The sequence below is a fragment of the Dasypus novemcinctus genome, chromosome 14, assembly GCF_030445035.2.
Source record: "Dasypus novemcinctus isolate mDasNov1 chromosome 14, mDasNov1.1.hap2, whole genome shotgun sequence".
In the NCBI taxonomy this organism is placed as follows: Eukaryota; Metazoa; Chordata; class Mammalia; order Cingulata; family Dasypodidae; genus Dasypus; species Dasypus novemcinctus.
In genome coordinates, this window is record NC_080686.1 from 95,874,037 (window position 1) to 95,900,740 (window position 26,704).

General features: G+C 40.9%; 1 protein-coding gene across 5 annotated transcripts in view; it reads right to left on the bottom strand.

Moving 5' to 3' along the window:
• DNAAF11 (dynein axonemal assembly factor 11) overlaps window positions 1–26,704 on the bottom strand; it is a 111,889-nt gene that overhangs the window by 11,825 nt on the left and 73,360 nt on the right. For 2 of the 5 annotated variants that reach the window (XM_058276051.2, XM_058276050.2), the window contains 2 exons: window positions 15,867–15,950; window positions 14,069–14,624 (listed from right to left, as the gene is read on the bottom strand). In XM_058276051.2, the coding sequence (XP_058132034.1) occupies window positions 14,154–14,624; window positions 15,867–15,950 (555 nt within the window). In that variant the 3' untranslated portion in view covers window positions 14,069–14,153. Of the gene's footprint in view, window positions 1–2,672; window positions 2,759–14,068; window positions 14,625–15,866; window positions 15,951–26,704 lie in introns of those variants that run through there. The other 3 variants (XM_058276054.2, XM_058276053.2, XM_071208037.1) reach the window with 2 other exon arrangements.

Below are 26,704 nucleotides of genomic sequence, written 5' to 3' on the forward strand. Positions count from 1 at the left end.
TTACACATTTTAAGCCTTAATTTCCCATTCCCTATCCCAACCCAGTCCACTAGTAACCTACATTTTGATTCTTACTCTGAGTTTGCTTATTCTAATTGTTTCTATCAGTGAGATCATATAATATTTGTCCTTTTGTGTCTGGCTTATTTCTCTCAACATGTCTTCAAGGTTCATCCAAGTTGCTGCATGTATCAGGACTTCATTCCTGTTTATGGCTGAATAATATTCCACTGCATGTATATACCACATTTTATTTATCCATTCATTGGTGAATGGACACTTGGGTTGCTTCCATCGTTTGGCAGTTGTGAATAATGCCACTGTGAACATTGGTTTGCAATTATTGAGTTTCTGTGCTGCAGTGTTATTTTGAAGATCGAAGAGAAATAATGTATAGCACCATGTAGCACAGAGTAGTTGTATGCCCTCCTTCAGCTCACTGGATCACAGGACCACAACAGTTGTCCTCTCGCTCAACCATGAGCCCATCCAGGCCAGATGAACAAAATTCTACCCTTTGGACAGCAAAGAAACAGACCACTCTGGCCAAAAGAAGGACCAAGGGGCCTCTTCTGGCCTACATGGAGTATTGCTGAATCTCCTACCCTCTTTCCCTCAAACCCACAAACTGGATGGCCTCAGGCCCTTCTGTGATGCCTTAAATGGCAGATGCATGGCCAGTGGTTGAGATGAGGTGGATGATGAAGTTTGCCAATGTGATTAAAGATATTTTATGTGTGCTTGTGAGGTGATCACATCTCAGTCATCAAATGAAAAAGGAAAGCTTTGTAAAAATATAACAGGAAGTACTACTCTGAAGAACTGAACTGAGGGTTTCCTACCCCTCAAGTGTAAACAATGGATGGGATGCTTTTCCTGGGGTCTGAAAACCATCTCTAAACTGTTTGCAAATGACTTGGCTGCCCATCCCTGCTGGTCCTCACCAAGCAGATTCAGATTCTTTACACGTTGATGCTGCTGGGCGTTAATTATGACTGTGGCTATTCACAATAGTCACAATACTCTTAAATCTCTTTAAATGACACAGGTACCTGAAATGCAAATCACTAAGCAGGGAAATATGAGTCAATTTCCAAGGTTAAAAACAAAAACCCACTATTCAGGAGGAATTCGATTTTATACCTGTTGTTCAAACAAACCCCATGTTTGAAAATCTCTACAAACTTCAACAGTTGTCTGTGAATATACGAATGCCTAGCTGCTTAGATTATGCATGACATAAATATAGCTCTTGTTTAGGTATTTTTATGATGATCGTTCTGGCATATACATTTGTATCACAAAGATAGTTTGCTTTGGTTCAAAATAGATTTCACCATCTGGATAGTAAAAGTCTTGAAATCCTGACAAGAAGAAGGGCAGTTGAAAGAACTGGGACACCCATTCTAAAGAAGAATTGAGGAATGTGAGCACTTTGTCCAAAATATTTTAAGGAATGTCACTGCTTAAAGGAGAACAGCTTTGTACTGAGTGTCCTGGATCTGGGATCTTGGGTTAAAAATTAGAGAGAGGCTTTTGAGGAATGAATCCTGTCCCCTACAAAAGGTAGGTTCAGGTCCCAACCCCTGGTCCTTTGGTGTCAACCCATCTGTAAATAGGACATTGGAAGGTGTTATTAGTTTAGGTGTGCCCAAACTGCCTTGTGTTTGAATAATGAATCTTAATGCATTATGGCTGGAGTCCTTATGGGCAAAGGAAGGTGGACACAGAAAGAGAAGCCGCAGGGAGCAGCCAGAAGCTGGAAGTCAGTGGGCATCGGAAAGAAAAGGGAGAAGATGCTGCCATGTGCCTTGCCCTGGGACAGTAAAGCCGAGGACCAGGGACCACAGGTGGCCAGCCCTGGACCACCACATTCATTGGGGAGAAAGCATCGTCTTGCTGGGGCCTGGATTCCGACTTCTCCTAGCCTCAAAACCGTGAGTCAATAAACTCCCACTGCTTAAGGCAACCTACTGTATGGCATTTGTTTTTGGAGTTGGGAAACTAAAACAGGCAGATGGAGATCTTTCTCACGAAGGGCATACTGGGAACGGGAGGAATGGTCTCTTGTGAGGGTGAGCGTCCTGTTGGGAAAGGTGTTTAAGCAGAGACCAGAAGATGACCTGGTCTGGAGACTGACAGGAGGGCACGTGAAGGAGGCCTCCTTGGCCATTTGGCCCCTATGAAGTGACAAGAGGGTTGGGAATCAGAGGCAGGGTGAGCAACGTGCGAGCATGGCTCCTCTGAGCTTTCTCAGCATATCACGGCAACAGGACCCCGGGAATGTTCTAAGCTGCTCTCTGCCTCAGTTTCCCTGTCTGCAAACAGGATAAATATTGTGAAGATTAAATATGTTAAAATGGATAACATACGTACAGCAGTGCCCGGCCCCTAGCAAGCCCTCAGTAACTGTTAGCAGCCAGTGGTGCTGCGAGCCCCAGCCTTCTTATTGCTAGCCCAGTAGGGATCTGTATGTACGCAGATTTGTTTTTCAGGGATCAGGTGCCATACAAACCATTGGTCTAAAGTTCTGGGAACAAACATTAGCTTTCCTTATGTGACTCATTTTTAAACTTTAATAATTGTATCTTTTTGGAAGCTACAGTGTAGCCAGCAAATGACAATGAAGAAAGCAATATAACAAAGCTAAGGACAGGCTGGGGAGGTATTACCTTTTGCTTGTCTGCTCTCTGCCGCTGTCCAAGGTAGTTGTCACAGACTTGGATGTTTTCCTGCCACCTGTGATTACGTCTCCTATCTAAAACAAAAATACAACACAGACTAAGTGGTACATTACTCCCTAATATTCCTTCAAAAGCATATGCTAACGTGGATTTGGCCCAACTGATAGGGCATCTGCCTACCACATGGGAGGTCCACAGTTCAAACCCCGGGCCTCCTTGGCCCGTGTGGAGCTGGCCCATGCACAGTGCTGATGCGTGCAAGGAGTGCCATGCCACACAGGGGTGTCCCCTGTGTAGGGAAGCTCCATGCTCAAGGAGTGTGCCCCGTAAGTAGAGCCGCCCAGGGCAAAAAAAGTGCAGCCTGTCCAGGAATGGCGCCACACACACAGAGAGCTGACACACAAGATGATGCAACAAAGAGAGACAGATTCTGGGTGCTGCTGACAAGAATACAAGTGGGCACAGAACACACAGCAAATGGACACAGAGAGCAGACAACTGGGGGGGGGCAGTGCGTGGAGACAGGGAGAGAAATAAATAAAAAATAAATTTTTAAAAAGCATATACTATACATATTAGAAGATGCTAATGTTTTAATTTTTCACCAAGTATTCCAAGAAAGCGTCTAACTGTACAGCCTATATGTGGATGGAAAAGGTTATATCACACGCTGCATTTGTGCATGATAATCTTGCCAAGCCAACAGCTATACTTTGTACTGCCAAAGGCCAGCAATGGGATATGGTGAATTAGTTCTTTTAGCACATAGTTCCTGAGAGCCGACAACAGGCCAGGCCCTTTTGGTGGGTGCTGGGGATACAGATATAATTGAGACACTATCTTTGAGGAGCTCCCAAAGAAATGTGCCATAGCAGGAGAACCTCTGAGCTGAAAGCCTGAATCATGATTCTCTCAGGTCATTGAGTTCTTTCTCAGCAAAATGAAGGACTTGGAAGATGAACTCAAAGGTCCCTTCATGGTCTGAAAAATTCTGTCATTCTCCTGCTTCTTAACTAAAGAAGCTGAGTGCTAAGCACAATGGGGGTATCAGTAAATTAAATGGAATCAATTCAACAAACACTACGAAGGCGATTCAGACCCAGAACCTCCCCTCCAGAAGCTACTAATATAAGAGTAGAGGGAGGAACACAATTACCTGTACTAGTTATCGTATGTATTTTCTTTAACCCCACCCGTAACATTCCTATGAGTGCAGAGATTACTTGTAGGGGGGACAGAATGTCACAACTCATCACCTGGGATCGTCTTGGTCCATATGTACTGAAGACCAGGCTGGGGCAAAGAACACTCTTCAGCATCACAAATGGTTTGTGCAATGGTCAAACTTTAGCTGACCCAGAAGAATAAAAAAAAAGAATATTGCATGTACTGATATTAAATTTCAAGGCTGGAAACACTGGTTGAGAAACATTTTTAAAGAGGTGCAGTCTGCACAGAAAAAGCTTACAGAAGACTATAGAAGAATCAGTCGTGCAAGCCACCGATGCAAGGTTTCCTGAATAATTAAAGAAGGTGACTCATGGAACAGTTCACCTAACAAGGCAGGATTTTTATAGTCCTACATGGTTAGTTTGGGAGGAAGCTAATCCTAAACCATTTTATTTGCTATGTTTTAAAATATATTTAATGTCATAGTTGTAAAGCTTACCATAAATTTCTTATTGACCAATGACAGCATATTTTTGGATTCCAATGTGGCAGCATATAAAGGTTTAGATGATCTTTTTAACAAATCAATTTTATTGATACATATTAACAAAGCATAAATCCATCCCAAGTGTACAATCAATGGTATTTGGTATAATCACATAGTTGTGTGTTCATCATAGTTTAGATTATTTAAATATGAAAACTTAACATTGGCTTCCCTCCCTTTCTTTAACTGCACCAGCAGGATACAATACAAATATTTCCCCACATCTTCCTGATCTTCCCTCAAGAAAATGGAGAGCACTTTTTCAGCGGCAGTTGATTCTGGCTTATTAAGTCATAGCAAAGTCTAATGTGAAAGAAAACGAGAACTGAAAGAAAATAAAAAGGGCTGCCTCTGGTTGAGGGGAGGAGGGAGCGGCCACAGGGGTTAGTGACCCAGCACCTGCCTCGCTGGCAGCAGAAGGCGTCGGCGAAGCAGGCCTGTGCAGTAAGCGTGCTGGAGCGCTGTCGGGGATTTTCTGCAAGGCCGGGGATGTTCTGTGCTGCTCACTACAGCAGCCCTTAGTCACACAAGGCTACAGAGCATTTGAAAAATAATTGGTGCAGCTGAGAAGCAGAATTTTATGTTATTTTAATTTATTTGCATTTAAATTTACAGAGAGAAAGGAACATAAGCAGAATTGGCCCCCAACCCTCGAGGGGTGGGCAAGGCGTGCTGTCTGGATTCCTCTTCAGGAGGGAAGGACATCCATCCATGCCGCTACCCAGAGTTCCTCCGGGGTCCTTACCACATGCCCCTGTCGGGTCTGGAACTCTCTTCTCCTTCCTTGATCTTTTCAGTTCCGGAACTGTTTCCTTCCCTGACATCCCCGGGACCTAGAACTCTTACATGCGCCTGTGTCCAATCCCTCTGACCCATGTGGAGTGTGCAGGCTGTTCCCCTTGCCTCTGCTCCCGACAGCCCTGGGATCTCTGCACCGCAGCTCAGCTCGTTGTCTTGCAAACTTTCCCCATCCTGGCTCCTTCCCTCCCTCCCACAGCTGTTGATGCACGCTCATGGCCATCTCAGGACTTGCTTCCTGGGGAGACCAACCTGTGACACCACAGCGCAAGTTTTAATTTTTAATATTTTAATTACTTTAAATGAGGCCAATGTTAGTTAAAATCAATTACAATATTGGCTTTTAAAAATCTCTTGAACCAAAAGCACAAGTTTTCTATTGCTTCACCTTGTAAATGTACTAATAAAAATTGGGAACGTGCATAATTAGAGTCTTAAAACACCCCATTTCTAACACTGTTATTTGTCACACAGTAAGCACAGACAAAGATCCCCTGTGTTTATGGAAATGCAAATTGAATCACAAATTTGGAACCTCTCTTCCTTGGGAATTTGCAGGGCACCAGAATCTAAACATGTTTCTTATCTTAAAAAATATTTTCAGCTCTTTTGGTTTCAAAGATTCTTGTAAGTTTTAAAGTTAGAACGAATCAAGTAATCAGCAATAAGAAAAATATTAACACCAACTTTCACATTAACACCAAAAACCATTTACACCGACATTCAGAGTCACGGCAGGAAAATCTCTTCTGGTGGGATCTAAGGTGCACCAGCAGAGGACTGCTGGGCTGCAAGGACTCCCACCCACCTGCACTCCTGCTGCTGCTCGTCCTCCAGGAAGTGCTGTTCATCACATCGAGCACCCCTTACCCACCTGCACCAACTGCGCTTAGGGGTGACTAATGGAAGGGCTGTGAAGGCCAAACGGCGTTCAATCAACTGTGCTAAGCTGGGGACTAAGGCGTTCCTGGGCCCACGGAGGAAAGTGGAATCAACTTGAAAATTCTACTGTGGGGTAATCACAAAAGTACAAATTAACATTTTAATTATGTGACATTATTTTAACTCTCATAAAATCATGCAATTGAAAGTTGGGAGCAAGTGTGGAGGTAATCAAGTCCACTTTTCTACAGAACGCAAAAACTGCTTCTCAGGCTGGCTGGCTTTCCAGTCTTTCCTTAAACAGTACCCTGTACTGGAGTCTCATTATCTCCTGAGGCAGCACTCTATACTGAGAGCATCTATATTTATACAACAAAATGTATGTGGCTGCTTTACCAACAATAAAAGTTACTCATGCTAAGGAATACTGATTCTATGTGAGCTGCGTAAAAATACAACGCAACTGCGAGGGAGAGAAAGACTTATCTTTACATTGAAACATAAGAAATCCTTATCTTTACATTGAAACATAAGAAATGATCAATATCTGACTATTTTTAAATTATAAATGGGGCTGAAATTAATAGCTATTTACATATATAAAGCTAAATAAGAACAAGCAAACAATCACTCCATTCAGATGAAGACTTGGTAGAGGTAAAATGAAGGAAGAAGTGAATGGAAACTAAGAAAATGGAATATAATCAGAGATACTTTTTTTTTTAATGTGGGCCCTTGCCTTTTTAAGGTTTATTGTTTTTTTCCCCCAAATTCTACTCAATTTATTAATTTTTTAAAAAGATATTACATTAAAAAATATGAGGTCCCCATTCGCCCCCACTGCCCCCACCCCACCACTTCCCCCCAGTAACACTCTCCCCTATCATCATGTCACATCCATTGCATCTGGTGAGTACATCTCTGGGCATCACTGCACCCCATGTCCCGTATTCCACATCATAGCCCACACTTTCCCTCGTTCCATCCAGTGGGCCATGGGAAGACATAAAACATCTGGCAGTTGTCCCTGGGGCACCACCCAGGACAACTCCAAGTCCCGAGAATGCCTCCACATCTAATCAGAGATACTTTTTAGAAAGAAAACGTAAAGTAATCTTTTTAACCTTTTCCTGTGAATTTAGTATGGTGTCTTAAATAATAATATCCATCTGTTGGGGATTGAATCATGTCCCTATATGTTCAGGTCCCAATTCCTAGTTCTGTGGGTGTCAACCCATTGGTAGATAGAACCTTTGAAGGTGTTATTAGTTAAGGTATGGCCCCAACTGAATGAGGGTGGGTCTTAACGCAATTTGGCTGAAGTCTTTATAAGCAGAGGAAATTAGACACAGAAAGAGAAGCCACAGGGACCAGACAAAAGCTGGAAGTCAGTGGAACACAGAAGAGAAAGGAAAAGACACTGCCACATGCATTGCCAAGTGACAGAACAGCCAAGGAACAAGGATCCCTGGCAACTAGTCTCAGAAAGCCACAGTCTTCAGGGAGAAAGTATTGCCTTGATGAGGCCTTGGTTTGGACTTCTCCTAGCCTTAAAACCATGAGCTAACAACCCATTTTTAAAAAAGATTTATTTATTTATTTATTTATATATTTATTTATTTATTTATTTCCCCCACCCTCATTGTTTGCACTCGCTGTCTGCTCTCTCTCTGCTCATTGTGTGCTCTCTGTGTCTGCTTGTTTTCTTTTAGGAGACACCAGGAACCAAATCCAGGGCCTCCTATGTAGGAGGGAGGTGCCCAATCACTTGGCCATATCCACTCCCTCCTTATTGGGTCTCCTCATTGCATCTCCTCATTGCATCATCTCATTGCGTCAGTTCACTGTGCCAGCCAGTTGTGTCAGCTCACTGTCTTGTTCATCTTCTTTAGGAGGCACTGGCAACTGAACCCCAGATATCCCATGTGGAAAGTGGGTGCTCAACTCCTGGAGCCACCTCTGCTCCTCCTAGGCCAACTCATTTTATGGTATTTGTTTTAGCAACTGGGAAACTAAAACACCATCTATGAAAATCACAATTTCTTTTGAAGATTTCACTTTTTCTCACAGTTTCAAATATTACCCACCAAATCTGCTCACAAATAAATTACTTTGCATCTATGTTCTGGCAAGCATAGGATTAAGTGGTAGATATGGAACTACTCTTAACCAGCTCATGAGGGAAACAGATACCTAAACAGTTAAAATACAGGGAAGAAAGTGCAAGTGAAAGATACATACATAGACTTCTATGGAAGCCCAAAGGAGGGACACCTAATGGGTGGGATGGGGAGCAGGGGTAAAACAATGTGAAGCTCCAGGATGCATGTGAGAATGCTGGAGAATGTGGAGCCAGATAAGAATTTTAAAGAATGAGTAGGAGTTTCCCAAAAGATGGAGGCAGGTCATGTGGAATAAAGAACATTCCAGGGATAGGAACTCACTAGTAGGTTTCAAGAAGAGAAGTGGCATCATAAAGTTTGAATTTTTGGAAGGTTGCTGGAAAGTGAGTCTATATGGAAGGAAAACAAACCTGGAAAGAGTAAACCCATTTATAAGAATACTGTAGTAATTAGTCAAGAGAGGATTGTTATAGAAATCAAGATAATGACAGCAACAAAAAAGAGAAGAAATCACTTTGAGAGATATGAAAGGTAAAATCTACCACACCTGAATGCAGAGGGTCAGGGAAGAGGGAGATGACAAATATTTTTGAGTAGATGGAGGTAACATTCGTTAAGAAAAGGGATTTGGGAGGCATAGAAAGTTTGGGAGGGAAATGAAGAGGTCAGATTTAAACTGAAAATCCTGGAGATACATATTTTAAAGTCAGTAACCTTTATGAAATACCTGAGGATAGTTCAATAGATAATATCAGGAAAGTGTAAGAGTTAGAAAAAAGGGGTGAAGTAAGCAATGCTGAAGAAGGGAAACAGTTAATGCAGGAATGGGCATAGGAAGAGGAACACAAAGGAAACTACGAAAGAATTACTAGACTGGCCAAAGAAAAACCAGTAGTATGTGATTTTAAAGAGCACAGTTAAAAAGGAGGAGTATCCAATACAATGGAGATATCAAGCAAAATAAGGGTTAAGGAGTTTCCACAGGATTTAGTGAATAAAATAAAATCTTTGGTCAAAATGATAGTTTCTGATAAAAATGATAATCTTTGGAAAATATACATGCACATGTGCACACACACATACACAATACAAAGGTCTTAAAGATCAACCAAAAGTGAGCAGAAACTGGAGGGAAGTTGATACTTAAAAAGGGGGAAGGGGGCTGCAGTGAGATTCATGCTGATGAGCCCAGCCCTTGCTGGATGAGAGGACTGGAACACAAACGGACAGATGCACTCTTATAGCTGGAGAAGTCAAAGGAATTTAGGGGTGCCACTGGCTGGAAAGTGAGAGAACTACAGAAAGAGGCATCCAAACAGGTATTTAAACTCCATCCAAATCTGTGGCTATCACTGATCACCCATACAAAGCAAATGGCTCCTGGGAGCTCAGCACAAACCAGTAACTGTAAGACTGGAAAAAAAGAAGAGCAGAGATTTCAGCTGCAGCCCACTGCTAGGAAGACAGTGTTTGAAAACTAAATATAGTCAGATTAAATGCCACAGCAAAAGCCAACCCTTCAGAGGAAGATAATAGGATTCAGAGTCTCTACAGCATATCTTCCAAATGTCCAGATTATAATGAAAAAATACTAGATATGAAGAAATAGGAAAATGTTTCTTGCTTCAGAGCCAAGACAAAAAGAATCAGACCACAAGATCTTGGAATTCGAGCATGGAGGAACATATTAGGAATCTTAGAAAAGAAGTAGAAATGATATTTTTAAAAATGGAAATTATAGAACTGAAAAGTGCAATGTCTGAAAGTGATGGACTTAACAGCAGATTGGAAGTGGCAAAAGAAAGGGTCAGTGAATCAGAGGATATGTCAGAAATTATTCAATCTGAATAACAGATGGAAAAATATTTTGTAAAAAAGCACAGAAATGAGAAGCAGATTTGGCTCAACTGATAGAGCATTCGCCTACAACATGGGAGGTCCAGAATATAAACTCAGGGCCTCCTAACCCATGTGTAGTGAGTTGACGCACATGCAGTGCTGATGCATGCAAGGAGTGCCATGCCATGCAGGGGTGTCCCTCATGTAGGAGAGCCCCACACGCAAGGAGTATGCCCCTCTAGGAGAGCCACCCCACATGAACAAAGTGCAGCCTGCCCAGGAGTGGTGCCGCACACATGGAGAGCTGATGCAGCAAGATGACACAACAAAAAGAGACACAGATTCCTGGTGCTGCTGACAAGAATACAAGCGGACACAGAAGAACACACAGCAAATGGACACAGAGAGCAGACAACTAGGGAGGAGGAGGAGAGGAGAGAAATAAATAAAAATAATAATAAATCTTTAAAAAAAAAAAAAGCACAGAACCTCAGTGGGCAATATCAAGTGACTAAGTGTTATGGATTTTTAAAAGGAAAAAAGAAAGAGATTAGGTAGGACAAATACTTAAACAAAAAATAGCTGAAAACTCCCCAAATGTGCTTAAATACATAGGCATAGTGATTCATGGTGCCCACTAAACCCCAGGCTGGGTAAATACAAAGAAAATCACACAGATTAAAACAAAAGATAAAGGCAAATTCTTGAAAGCTGCCAGAAAGAAACAACACATAACATACTGGAGACAATAATACGAATTACTGCTTTCTTCTCTTTAGAGACTAACTATGGAACAGCATCTTTAAAACACTGAACAAAGAAAACAAAAACCTGCCAAAAACCTATCTACACATATCCAGTAAAAACTTCCTTCAAAAGTGAAGGCACGTTTCACATCTGTTCATGTTGAAACAACTGGTACTGGATTTGATCTGCTGTTATAAACAATTAGAAAACTGAGCAAAAATAAATGAAACAACTGTTTTCAGACACTGGACAATTTGGCAATTCAGGACTGTCATCTATGGGCTTTCTCTGGGAACACTTTCAATAACAAATAAGTGGATGAAAAAAGAAATAATAGGTAAAGTAAATAAATAAATAAGAAATAAGGTTTGGAAACAAAGAAGTAAAACTCTTCACAGATTACATGGTTTTTTAAAAATATGAGCATCCTAAATAACCTATGAAACAATTACTACAAGTATTAGGTGGATTAAATAAGGTCAATACCCAAAAATTCAATTTTATTTCTATATGCTAGTGGCAAATTATAAGATGAATGAAATAAAAATTTCATCAACAATAGTTTTCATGAAAGATAGGGCTAATTTTAACAAAGACTGCACATGGCTTCTAAACTTAAACTACAAACTGCTGCTGAGAGAAATTTTAAAACATGTAATGGAGGGAAATGCCAAGACCACGCACTGGCTAGTTATTATTGTTAAGATGCTAGCTCTTCCCAAATGGACGCCTCTTCTTGTCTTGGATATCCATAAATAGGGAAGAGGAGGGCGTTCAGCAGGATGAAGCTTCATGCAGGAGGGGTCCTGCTGGGCCTGAGTTTAATCGGGAGGAAAGGGTCTGGGGAGTCATAGACTATCCCAGCAGTTACAACTGTGCCCTAAGTCACTGAGTCACTGACATAGTTTCAAATCTCAACAGAAGGGAAGAGAAGCTGCTTGCAAGGATCTGAGCCTACATGAAACTGGGGTTTAGCAACTGGGGGAAGGGAAGATCTGGGTCCACAGGAAACGATGGTCAGCAGAAAAGGAACCTAATAAGAGGCCTATATCATTTATTGATTGCTTTTTCTCTTCCACAGTACGTCACACAGTGCTTTGCCCACATGAAGTGCTTAATAAATCTGAGTTGAATTTAAATTAATTAGTAATTCATTATCCAAAGTTTTTTAGAATTTTGCAGAAAGTTTTCTATTTCTGAGTTCCAGCACCTACTGACATGTTGTAGCAACCCAAACATGCTAAATGATTCCCTCATTAGTTATTAGTAATTTCCAAATAATTTATTTATGAATGCTGCATGTCTTTTTTCCATAATCATTTCGCTTAGGTAAACACATTTAACATCTTCACCCATGCCTAAAAATTTCTTCTTTATAAAACTTCCAAATTCTCTAAGTCCTAGCCAACTGACCTGACATAAGCCTATTATTTGACGTGGGGGTTGGGCAAGAGTTGAATCAGTTACAGGGTTAATAATGCTTAGCAATGAGACTCTGCCTCACAATTAAATTAGACTGCTTTTTTATAGCAAATCTGATTTTAGTTTTAGAGTAATTGCTTCACTTGTAAATTAATCATCTACTTACATATTCCTGGTATATATATTTATTAGTTAGTTATCCAGTATACTAATGTTGAACGCTTAAATATACAAAGTTCATACTCTTAGAAATGACTATTAATAATGTAAAAACTTCAGAATCAATGTTTTTTTTTATTATCTCCTGTCATTGGAAGAAGTTTTCACATATCCAAATTTATTGTTGATATTGTAATGATGCACTTCATCATTTGTTAACTGTATTCTCACTGACTTTACTAAGAAAGCACATACTCCCAAGCACCTATTTAAAAAGATTTCTCTATAGAAAATAAGTCCTTTTTTCTATTTTAAAAAAGATTGTCAATCCACAGTGTTAAAAACTACCTAAATTACCTTCGATACATTATTTAAAAACCCCTCATAGATAAAATATCTGAAAAAAAATCAAACATTTCTGAGGTTTATGCTATCTCAGATAAATGCGTAATTGGCAGCAAAGAAAATTAAAATAACTGATGAGAAAAATAAGGGAGATGAGAATGCTGGCTTCAATTCCCAATATGCCCAAGTTACTGAAGAAAAATTTCAAAGGTGCAATTGCTAATGTTTTTATGGAAAACTAATATTGGCAGTTACATAAGACAGTTACACGACTTTGGGGAAAAGTAGGACAAATCTCACTATCAACTGATACTTGTGAAGTGCAAGCTCATCTGACAGATCCATTATCCATACGTCACAGTACAACACTGAAAATGCTATTTAATCCAGTTAGGACAAATTCCAAGAAAGATCATGTAGTTTGAAAAGAAAAGATAATACTTGCCTGATTTGAGTCTTTTGTGAACCTCAGAAAATTATGTTCTTAAATTGGTCCCTTCCTGTGGGCATGGAACCCTTTCATTGGACTGAATTCAGTTGCGGGCCTTGGATTGGGGTACTTCAGTGAGGTGTGACCAGGGTGGGCCTCAACCTTCCTGCTGGAGTCCTTTATAAATGGGGGAAACATGCAGAGACACACAGAGAAAGAGAGCTGCCATTTTACTTTGCCATATGAGAGAAGACGCCAGAATCGTCGGCTGCCACAGAAGGACAGAGAAACTCCTAGAGGCTGAGAGACAGGCTCTATGGGAATCAGCAGAGCAGCTGAGGCTGAAGTAACTAGGCCAGGAGGAGAAGGGAGAGACGAGTCATATGCCTGCTTACCCACATCTAGGCTCTGGGAGAAAGTGAGCCTGGAGGAGAAGGCAGCAATTGCCACCATTTTGCCTTTCCACGTGGCAGGAGGCCAGGATTGCCTGCAGCTGACCTTTGGTGAGGCAGCATCTCTGATGCCTTGGTTTGGACATTTTCAGAGCCTTGGAACTGTAAGCTTCCACCCTAATAAATCCCCATTATAAAAGTCAACACATTTCTGGTTATTTGGCATCGGCAGCCTACAGCAAACTGAAACAATACCCTTTAATGATCTTGCTATAGATAGTCTCAGTGGGAAACATCTTCCATTCACATAAAAAAGCTCATGATTATTCTTGCTTGTTTATCATTTACTCATTCAACAATTATTTATGAAGGCCTCACTATGGGCTTGGCAATTTTCTAGGTCATGGGGATTCATTAGTGAATAAAACTCACAGAAATCCTTGCCCTCACAGAGCTTCCATTTTAGTTGGGGGTTGGGGGGGAGATAAATAACTGATGAAGACACAGCACATCGTGCCATGGAGAGAAAAAGGTGATAACAAAGGGGCACACAGATGTGGAGGTGGGGGTTGCAATATTAAATGGGGTGTCAGGAACACTTTCATGAAGAGATAGTTAAGGAAGACCCAAAGGAGGTGAGGGAACAAGCTCTGTAGGGATCTGGGGAAGATTGTTTTTCTGAAAGAGAGAACAGCAGTGGGGACAGGGGGCCCAGAGAAAAGCAAAAGGGAGAGCAGGGGCAACGATGTCTTGGAGGTGATGGAAGCCCAGATCACCACAGGCCTTGGGGCCATCGGTGGAGACCTTGGCTTGGACTCTGAGTGCAACGGGAAGCTCTTGGAGCATCCTGAGCAGAGGAAGGACATGAAGTGACTTTTGTTTAAGTTCCTTCAGGCTGCAGTATGGAAAATAAACTAACAGGTTGGAGTAGGAAGACGAAACCCACACAAAAGCTGCTGCAGTAATCCAGGACAGGGAGGGTGATGGCAGGACAAGGCTGGTCCAGGCTGGTCCAGGTAGAGATGGCAGGAAGACATCAGATTCTGGATGAATTTTGGGGGTAGAACCAAATGGTTTGCTGATGGGCTGAATGTGGGGCATAAGAGAGAGGTCAATGATCTTTGTTATCATTGCTTTCCCATATCTTGTGCAATTTCTAAAACAATGGGAAACATAAGCTTTCTTTCTTTCAGACGCCTATACCAATCCTTACTGTAGCAGAAGTGTTTCCAAATTCTCCGAGAAATGAGAGCCACCCACTCTCTACTCCTGAATTCACTGTTCTCACCAACACAACACATCCTAGTCTTGCCACTTCCTCCCTCTTCTCTTCTACCTGAGAACAGCTTCTTTACCTGCATTATAAAGATAATCTCTGGAAATGTTAGCCCATCTCCACTCCTTGTTGCCCTAGCAACTGGACCTCAAGCTGACAAAAAACCACATGCAAATGCAGTAAATAATGCATTGGGGTAGAATCCTAGCAGTCTTATTGGATAAAGGTCTGAATGTGTTTGAAAGGGTTCGTTGCCATAGACAAAGCCCAGTCCTGGAGGTTAACCCTTTTGTAGAACTGCACACTAAGTATGGGTGACCTGTTGCTTTTCCTACTGACCCAGCTGGGAGCTTCACTTTGGGTGATAGTGCTTATAGTCAAATATCATGCTTCATTACCTGCTCTACTCCAGACTCCCTGCTTAGAAGAAAAACCTAAAATTCAGGAACCCTGGCCTGGAAAAAAACAATGCTCCCTTTCCTGTTTCCCATGTAAGGCTCCAGAATGACAGAGGGATTGGCTTGGTACCCATCCATGAAAGCACTTGGCGAGCTCCATCCAAGGAGGAACCGATTCTTTGCTCCTCAGATGCCTCAGGTCATTAAAGCTGCCTATGGTATCTCCCAGGTGGTTTGAATTGCTGCCCTGCTTCATCTTTCCCTCCTCATTTTGCTGATAATTAGAAGAGTGACTGGGTCACCCACCCCGACTGGCCAAGTTAAGAGGAGGGCAGAGCCCATTTCAAGTGGCATCTTAGCAATTCTGTGGAAGCTTTGAAACCTGAGTCACACAAAGATCACGTGTGAAGTCATCACAGTCAGAGATGAGGTCACTGCTTTACCAGCAGAGAGCTGATCTCGCCTCCTCTTTCAGTTTCTTATAGAATTTACACACACCCATAGGGGTGAAGAAGGAAGTTAAATAGAAAATAAGATGCAATTCCTTGATCTATTTCTAGATGTGATTCTTCTCCAAAGCCACCAAGCCCTGCCCATTCTTGAGAGGTTCCTGTTCGGTCCCAGTTCCCCTCTGCATTGTAGAGGGGAGCTCACCTGGTGATATGGGATGCTCTGGATTCCCAGTGCCCTCAAAATCTGATTCCTTTCTTGAATCAAGGTCAGCTGTGCAGGTTGTTCCTGGTAAGAGTTGAAAAACCTTTTAACCAGCTGAGGGCTCATCTTCATCTGGCATCTGTTATATTTCTGTTTTGACAAGTATTTATTTAGTTGAAAATAATCAATCTCCTTATTTAAGTGACATTCGTTTATTCAACTTTCAGGGAGCTCATAAAAGGGAAAAGTCAATCTACCCAGTGCAGAGGGGAGCTGGCAAGGATTTTGAGAGACGGCCCATGGTCTTTATCACCTTGAAGAAAAAAATTACTTGCAAATAATGAGTCTGCTTGACCCTCTGTTGACAACACAGCCAAGGAACTATGCAGCTATCTTTCAATCACAGTGGTACAAAGAATCATGGAAGAAAGGACAAATTGCATCATATCTAGTTCTGATCTTGAACAATTTTGTAAATGCGGGAAACAATCTTAAAAGGAATGAATGTTGCCAAGATCCTGATACTCATAAAATATCCTAAACTGCCCCCTTGTTTTAGGATAGAAATAATGGGAATTGAATTCTGAAGGTACAGCATGTACTCTATTAAATACCTAATGATCCTAAAGTAAGTTGTTCACAGGTGAAATTATGAGGCACCATTTATGTACATTTGGACACATAGCCTTCTGTTTTAAAGCAGCATCAGGCTTCAATTATTTTCTTCTGTAAAATGGGTTAGCAGTCACACATACTTTATAGGTCATTTAAAGCATGCAGCACAGTGTGTGGCACATTTGTAAATGTCCGTACATGATAGCTTCCTTGTTATTCTTTACTATTAAATGTTATGAGGAAAAGAGTGACAGTTGAAGTGCCTTATCTAATATCACATGCATAACAGAGGCTTCTGACAGAAGAGAACTTATGACCTCCTTTAATGTAAGGCTTTTTAAAATGATGTATCATCCATGTATTAACTTGTGACCTTTGGAAAAATTATATAAACCTCACCAAGCCTCAGTTTCCTTTTTCAGAAAAGTTCAGATATAAGAGTTCCTAGGTGGTGAACGTGGCCCAGTGGTTAGGGCATCTGTCTACCACATGGGAGGTCCACGGTTCAAACCCCGGGCCTCCTTGACCCGTGTGGAGCTGGCCCATGCACAGTGCTGATGCGTGCAAGGAGTGCCATGCCATGCAGGGGTGTCCCCCACGTAGGGGAGCCCCACGCACAAGGAGTGCGCCCCATAAGTAGAGCCACCCAGCGCGAAAGAAAGTGCAGCCTGCCCAGGAATGGCGCCGCATACACAGAGAGCTGACACAACAAGATGATGCAACAAAAAGAAACACAGATTCCCGTGCTGCTGACAACAACAGAAGCAGACAAAGAAGATGCAGCAAATAGACACAGAGAACAGAAACCGGGGGGTGGGGGGGTGGGGAGGGGAGAGAAATAAATAAATAAATCTTTAAAAAAAAAGAGAATTCCTATATTGCAGGTTTATTTTAACAACTGAGTTTTATAAAACAGCACAGTACATGAAAAGTTTCTGCTTAATAATAGTAATTAGCATTGTGGCTATATCATATCTCTGAATATGTGGTAAATTCCTTCAAGGCAGGGGCCAAGCATAATTATTTTTCTATTTCTCATACAGCATAGTGTCTTACACACAGGAAGTATATGATACATTTGTAATCTGTACAATGGGTAGCCTTGCACAAATCCTAAGTACAAATTCTCACTCAAGTTCAAGACCCAGTTGTGGGGCCATTTAAAGAATGAAAAGATAGACTGCAAGACCTTCTGAAGACTGGTTTATTTCTGGTTCATCTTATTCCTGGAGGACAATCCTTCAAAGTCACATCCCAAAGTGGGGGTGGCTTACTAGGGGTCTCATCCTGGCAGGCTCTGGACTTTGATTTTTTTGTATCTGCCCCTGTGTGGTCACTAAAAGAATGGTTCATCCTCTCAGTCATTACTTCTGGATTAGTGAATGTCCACAAGGATGAAGGTGGCTAATTTCTCCAAATTCCTGGCTTCCACTGGATATGAGCCATTAATTGCTCACTTGTTAAGTAGTGACATTATTGAGATGTTTTAAAAATATGCCATCCAGTTTTCTAAGTTTTCTTTACCGTGACTGTTGTTCCTAATTTCAGAGTTGGCATTTATCAGAAGATGGAGCTCTAGAGATTAGATGGAGCTATAAGATAAGATGACGTCAAGGAAATGAGTATAAATAGAGAAGAGAAGGTGCCCCAGAACTGAGTGATCAGACATACCAAATTTGAGAGGCCTGCAAATGAAAAAGAAGCATCCAATAACATCGGGCATCCAGTGAGCAAGCACAACCATTGACACAGAAAGAGAGCCAGGAGAAAGCAGTGTATCTAAGCCAAATGAATAAGTGTTTAAAAATGGAGGCAGTGATTAATGGTGTAAAAAGCTGCTGAACATCCATGTGGAATCTAAGCCCCCTTCTGATATAGATGTGGGTGGATACGGCCATTCTAGGATCCACAGGATACGGCCATTCTAGGATTCATGACCATTCTAGGATCCACAGGCCATTCTAGGATCCACAGAAATAGAGTATGGATTAGAGTGGACTTACTGATATTCTATTCATGAACTATTGTGATTAGTAATTGAAGAAAATGTGGCACTGGTATGGAGAAAGTGGCCATGGTGGCTGCTGGGGGTAGGGAGTAGGAGGAAGAGATGTGATGTGGGGGCATTTTCGGGGGTTGGAGTTGTCCTGGGTGGTGCTGCAGGGACAGTTACCAGCCATTGTATGTCCTCCCATGGCCCACTGGATGGACTGTGGAAGAGTGTGGGCTATGATGTGGACCATTGACCATGAGGTGCAGCAGTGCTCAGAGATGTATTCACTAAATGCAATGAATGTCTCATGATGGTGGAGGAGGTTGTTGTTATGGGGGGAGGAGTGGGGTGAGAGGGGTGGGGGGTATATGGGGACTTCATATTTTTTGAATGTAACATTAAAAAATAAAGGCCAAAAAAAAGCTGCTGAAATTTCAGCCATAATCTATGCTATTTGAGTAAAATAATAATCTCATCTGGAAATTTGCTAATATTTTTAAACAGTCATCACCTTTCCATTTTCGAAGAAATTCCAGTTTTCAATGCAATAGCAGTACTTAATAAGGAGACCGGCTGAACAAAACTTACAATTTTAGGGTAAGCAATTGACACATACAAAGAAGCTACTCAAAGATCAAATAAGAAAAGGATAAGGCTGGCCACTGGATTTAGGAATGTGGAGATCTCTGGAAACCTCAACAAGAGATGTTCCAGTGGAGTGGGGTTGGGAGCAGATGAATGCCTGCTTGGAGTGGGTTTTGGAAAAAAGAACTGAAACGGGAAATATAGCTATTCGTTTTAAGAGTTTTTATGTAAAGGGGACTGGGCAATATATAGAGAGAGGATGTTTATCTTCTGTTTTTTGCTTCTAGAAGGGGACGTGTTTCAGCCTGTTTTCTAATATAAGATCCAGAGAGGGGAAATTCAGCGAAGCAGGAGAGAGAGGAGAGAATTGCCAGAAGGGGGGAGATGGGCTTGCTAAGGCAAGTGGAAATAAGAGCCAGCACACAGCTGGAGGGTTTGGCTAGAGCACAGGCAGTTCTATGAACGAACTGTTCATAGAATCTGGAAGGAAGACCAAGTGTGTGAACAGAAATGCAGTGGCTGGAGCGTGTGGAAACCGTCCTTTGATGCTCCTATGATTTTATTGTTGAAAGTCTTAGGAGAGGGCTGAGGGTGTGAGATTCTGTTCTAAAGAGGAGAAGGAAAATGGACAGGGAAAGCCAGTGACCAGACCGGTCAGCACTACAGGCCCATGGTTAATGACCAGGAAAGGAAAGTGATCTTACACTGGGTATAGCACAGGTGGATTTGAGCAGAGAAAAAGTATTTGGAAACACACACCCAACTAATAAAGGGAAGGGAGTCGGAGATTGTATTTTTCAGAATTGTGGCCTGTTTTACTGACCTTACTATGTGACCTCCACCTCCTGCTAGTCATAAAGGGCATCAAGCAAGATGCCCACCAACTGAAGCTGTAAATGTGTTTTGCTGTTCTGTTCAGAAGGCAACTTCCTTAATCTCATTTAATTATTCTGAAAGAACACCCAAAGGAAATCATGAAGCATATTCTTGGAGTGTTCCTGTAACTTGTCAATTGAGAATCTAGATGAGGGTTTAATTTAATGACTCGATGCAAGTGAATAAGCCTCTCAGTGAAAAGAAAATTTCAGTCCAATCTTGTTAAGTTGGACAGTGGTGAGATCATATGCCAAATATTCCCAGGCTGATGCTAATAAAACTGTTTATGTACATATAACACTTTAAAAAAAAAGATACTGCAGGCCAAGCATAAAGTCTTAGAAAATGTGATGGGAAATAATCTCACTCAAAATAAGAACTAACCTGTACTTTATGCATGATTGTTCTGTAAATGCACAACTTCTCTAATACATTTTAAAGAAAGAAAAAATGAACTACAAACATAGTATGATAACTATAAATAAACTTTAGGAAATGTGTAGTGATAGAGAGAAAACTAGAGAAATAATAATAAGGGACATAAAATCAGAGTAATAAATAAAACATACATTCTTAGATATCAGTTTTGATAATGTAAATATATTGATTTTTCCCCATAATAATCTATAAATGCAATGCACTCTCAACAATAATACTGTCATCATTACTTCTGATTAATAATATAAATTAAATTAATGTTATTACTTACTATAATTACATAGTATTATTACATAATATATAGACTATGAATACTCTATGATACATAACATATTAACTACAGTAAAAAATTTATATAATACTGGTATAACAATATAATTTCAATATTATAATTGATTTAATATTAATTTTTAGTAATTACTGGCATTAATAGTAAACATTGCTACAGTGAATATTATGTCCCAAGTGCTGCTCTAAGTGCTTTACATATATTAATTTACATTAATCCTCAAAACAACCTTTGAAGGCAGGCATTCTTATTAATACCATTTTTTGGAACAAGGAACCTGAAGCACAGAGAGATTAATGATTTGCTCAAGGTCACACAACTGCTGAATAGAAGAAACATGTTCCATGCAGGTTCTCTGGCTCCTGAGCCCATTTCCTTAGCCATTTCTCTCTACTGCCTCTAAAGCCATAGGAATAAAATTTCCAATCATGTTTTTGGAGGCAGAACTTGATAATATTGTTTTAAAGTTAATCTAGAATAATAAACATGGAAAAAGTCAGAAAATACTTGGGGGTATTAAAAAAAGAGTAATTAGGGGAGTTTCCTGTTCTACCTATAATAGTAAAATGTATTTTAAAGAGGCCTTTAATTTATTCACTCATTCAGCAAATGTTTATTGAACAACTACTCTCTGCCAGAGTAGGTAAAACCAGTAGGTACAGCAGTGAAAAGAACAGACAAAAATCCCTATTCTCATGAAACTTCTTGTTAGGGAATACAGACAAAGAAATAAATGATTAAATATATAGATAACAGATAGCGATGTTGTAGGAAGAAAAAGCCAGTAGGAACATGGATAGAGAATGCTGGGGCAGGCAAGGAGCTTTTTTTCCCTCTTTAATATAGGGATCAGGGAGGCTTTACTGATAAAATGACAGATGAACAGAAACCAGAAAGAGGTGAGAGAGCAAACTATGGTGACAGCTGGCAGAATGGCATTCCAGCAGAGGGGACAGCATGTGCAAAGGCCCTGAGATGAGAGATGCTTGACATGGATGTGATTCGGCTAGGAAGCCAATGTGGCTGGCAATGGCAAGGGGTAAAGTGGTAGAAAATTATATCAGAGGGATAATGAGGAAGACACATGTTCTCAGTGGATTTTGCCTTTAGCTCTGAATGAAATGTGCAAAGAGACTCCGTCTGATTTACATATATTTTTAAATGATCCTTCTGTCTGCTGTGTTGAAAAAAAAAATTACTAAATCTCCAAAGTAGAGCGGGCAGTTTCCTGGCTGGTAGAGGAAAACCAGTGGTCCATATTTCTTGACTGGATGCATTGAATACCGCAAAAGGTCATGGGCAGAAGAGATTGAGTCTCTTTTCACACTAGCCCCAAAGCTAAGACCAATGAAAATGCAAAACACACTGTCAGAATCTAGGAAGCAATCCACTCACCAGTGGAGCAGGACTGAGAATGGCCTCAAGGAACATAGCATCGTCTTCTGCTTTTCTGTTACCTGGGCAGTTGAGCCTCTGCTGCTGGAGGACGTCAGAGCACCTCTTTATCTACTACTCTACCTGCCATCTCTAGCCAAGACAGCAACCCCATTCTGGGAGATGGGGTACCCACAAGTTAAGGGTGGAGATGAGAGTGCTGGCAGCACGCGCGAGATGGCGACATTGTAGATTACGTTGTAGACTCAGCGGCAGAGTCAGGAAATGCCTAGCACTGCAGAGCTAACCCTGGGTGAAAGCCTCGTGGGATGTGTAATGAACTGGGGCTGCCCACAACAGGCAGCGCCCACTGCAGGTCAGCAACAGAAAATGCAGCCATGCCCTACATGACAGGGAGCGAAGATAAAGTGATTGATGCCACCTGTCTACTGGGCAGCACATACCCTGTATAGGTCCAGCCTCCTTGAAGGTCAAGAGAAGAGGAAATTGTCTATTTGACATCTATGAAACAATGTTGAAAGTAGTGTCTAATAAGAATGATCTTCACCTTTAGTGGATTCAATTACAAATTTTGTGTCCTTGGAGAATAAATAAAAGTTCATTTTCGAACTGCCACAAATAAACATGATATAATCATCAACACCAAACACAATCAAATAGGTCAGCTCTTCACAGTATTCTTTACAAATACTGTCACAAAGAAGGACCCATTAAAGATCAAATCTGACACTTTCAATTGATATGGAGCATTCAAATATTATCAATGGCGAAGACCTACCTTTCAGATAACGCTATTCTACAAATGAATTGAAATTGTGCCTAATTTGTACACTTTACAAATCCAAGAGTATGTCTCAGAGATGGTACTGTTGTGTAAGTCTGGATGTATGAACAGTTCAGCGGGTTGACCCCAGCACTTCAAATAGTTCAATCAATAGGAATTAAGATGAAGCTAACACTCAGAAACATATATTTTGAATAAATATAATAAGTGAAGTTGCTTTAAACTTAAATGGTTTTTAAGAAAAATTTTTTGCTCTTGGGTTTTATTGTCCTTGCCAAAAACCACTCATGAATGAAAAACAACTAATGTTGGTCAAGAAATTATTTTCCAAAGGTTACTTTTGCTTACCTTTTAAAAAGAATAATGACAGAGAATGACTTTAACTTACACTTCACTATTACTTTAACATACTATCCTAAAAAAGGAAAAATGTTATTTCATAGTTTTTTATTGAGAAAAAAATTAAACTACTCTGAGTCCTTCTATGTAAATGATCTCATCTTCAACCGAGCACTTCTAAGATGCTTTTTTCCTGGCAAGTCATTTTTCATACTTTTCATATGTTTTCAACATGAAAATTTAGAAAGATACAAAATAAAGCGGCTAATTGAAATAGAAGATTTTATTTATTTAAAAGATCCATAAGCAGTGATGGCTTTCTGATCAATTGCCTTGAACCCTGCAAAAGATACTCAAAGCCTATATTGTGACTTCCTTTTAAATAATAGTGGGCTTACTATTTGATTTTTGGCTTTTCTGGTAGAATGGAAGTTTCCTCCAAAAGGCTGATGATTAGAGAGTGCCATACAAATGACTACATCAAAGTACTGAGGTAATTAAGTTATCTTAGATTTCCCTTTGGATAGTCTAAGTAGCATAGATGCATTTCCTTAATTTGTTGTACTCACCAAAGACAATGTGGTTCTTACCATTGTTTATTTTACTGCTTGACAGCAAATTGTATATGTTGCCTTACTGCATCAGAGTAAAAATGTGAGCATACCTTGCAAAATATTTCTTTACCAGTAATCAATCTATTGCAACACTGACTATGGAAAAATGAATTATTTAAATCATTATAGAAACCATATCTGTTAGTCAAGTTGGTTATACCTTTGTGGGGGATTCTTGTCCCCAATCTTTTCTTCCTCATCATTGGTTTTGCTACTCTTGATTTTGCTACTCATCTCTATTGGTTTTGCTACTCTTCCTCTCTGAAACCTGAGTGACTTGGGAAAAGTTGACCTGGCTCCCACTTCAACAATGGGGTCTGACTAATGGAAACAAATCAATGTAACACCATCCCTTTGGCCAGAGATTGGTTCAATTATCCAAGATTATCTTAAGACTTGATGGGTTCTTCATTTAAATTGGACTAATCAGTCCAAAGGAACTTTTATTATTCCACAGTGAGATTTTCTCTGTGTCTCTTTTTTTGATTCTCTGTCTTTCTAACTTCCTCATACAAGGCAAGAACATGAGTGCATGTATCCCCAGGTGCTGCTGGTGCACATCTCAAGGAAGGAAGCCAGTCTGAGCACAAAGCTACCATGTCAGGGAGACCAAGCTAAGAGCAGAGACAAAGGCCTGGCCTACCCTGTGTAGGGCCCTTCCTGGCTTCTTGTATCTTGTTATAAGAGATGGAGCATTATCTTTACAGTTAAAGCCAGAGTGGTTTGGAGTTTCTGTAGCTTGCAGCAGGAAACATCCTAACTCAGTCAGCTAGCCTGTAATGAGGAATCCAGATACTCCATATGGACAAATTAATGTTTTAAAATTTAATTTACTTAAGTTCTTTCAGAGTTGTCATCTATCTATGTTAAGCCTGAGAGAGCTTCTAAACAATTTCTGATGTAGTTATTCAGTTCTAGATGAAAGTTTAGGAGTCTGAAAATCCTATCAATCTTCAGAAGTCATAAACATTACAGTTTGCTCTACCAGGGAAGTGTAACCTATATTTTCATCTTCCTTCTTCCACTCGACATTTCAATGAGTCTTTTATTTCCTTAATGTTTCTTATAGCTATATTATCTTCTGCCTCTAACCACTCCCTGGATGTCTCAGGGCCTTCCAGCCCCTGGCCCATTTCTCTCTTCCCATTCACAGCAAAGATCCTCCATATATCTAATTCCCTCATCCACCCTTTCCACACAACATTCAATATCTACTGCCCCACTTTCATCGATGTTGTCATTGTCCTCCATTTTGTCAAATCCAATGATCACCTATGTGACTTCATCTCCCTCAACCTCCTCCCTTCCTCTTGAACTCATTTATTCTCTAGGCTTCCCTGATACCACACACTTCTATTTTTTCTCCTACCTCATTGACCATTCCTCCTCAGGCTCCTTTGCTGGTTCCTTCTCTACTCAACCTCAAAATGAAGGAATGCTCCCGCAGCTCATGGGTCCTCTTTTCTCTTCCATCTAAATTTTCCTGATGCAATCTCTTTCTGTTTCATGGCTCTAACTATCATCCTATGGTGATGATTTCCAATTTCATATCTCCAGGCCAGATATCTCCACCAAGCTTAAGGCTTTTATATCCAAATGCCTACCTGAGATGTGAACTGGATGCCTCAAGACAGCTCTAATTTAAAACACACGGAGAGCTGATGCAGCAAAATGATACAACAAAAAGAGACACAGATTCCTGGTGCCACTGACAAGAATACAAGTGGACACAGAAGAACATACAGCAAATGGACACAAAGAGCAGACAATTGGGGGGGGGGGCGAGGAAGGGGAGAGAAATAAATAAAATACATAAATAAAATGGCCAAATGAACCCATGATTTCCTTCCCCAGATTTGTTCCTCCCAAAGTCTTCCCTGTCTCAAAAACATCATGACCATCCATCCACCCATTAGTTCAAAGATTTGGATGCATCCTTGACTTATTCTTCTACTCTTACCCTGCTGTAATCTCTTCACCCTGCTTAAAATTCACTATTGGCTTTCCATAGCACTTGGAATAACATTCAGATTCCTGTCATAACCATAAGGCACCCATAACACTCTATACAAGGTAGCTTCTGCCCACCTTTCTGGAATCTTCTTCCACTTTCCTCTCTCACTACATTCCAGACACTCTGGCTTTCTGAGGTCATTCATGATTCTTCTCCTGCGTACCTCTAACCTTCTCTTCCATCACCCTCTCACATTAGCCTTATGCTCCAGCTAGCCAGAACCATTTCCCATTCACAGAATGTGCCCCTCAGCTTCCTGCCTCCTTGCCACACAGTCTTCCTCTTCTCCACTTACAAACTCACTCGCTCTTCATTTTCCCACAGTTGCTTCTCTGAGCAACTTTCCCTGACTCACCACAGTAGAGTTAGTATTCCACTATTTCTAGCACACAACCATTATTGTTCTTAGACTACAGTGCAATTGTTTGTTTATAATTCTGGCTCACCCACCACACTGTGTGCTTGTTAAAGACTAGTAGGCTGTAGTCTCTTACTCTTCTTTATGTCAGTAACTGGCACTTATGAACACTTTAAGAATTGAATTGAATCAAATTGATATCAGGCAATATCAAAAGTATATGTTTACAAGAACCAGCAAGATGGCGGGGGAGTAAGGAGCTCCTAGAGTCGGCTCCTGCTACAGGGCACTTAGCAAACACCCAGAGCTCTCTGGAGGTAGCTGAAGCACCTGTTTGAGGGCTCAAGGAGGCCAGAAGAGCATCCTGCAATGTCCTTGGGGGAGTGGAAGGAGGAGACCATCTGTCTGCAGAGAAGCCTCATAAGCAGAGGGCTCCATGCTGCAGAGGCCAGTGCCCATCCTCCACTATAGGCACAAACCGCCTCGGGTGCTGTTCTGCGATGGAATTGAAAGCTCAACTTCCCCAAAATGGGGGTGG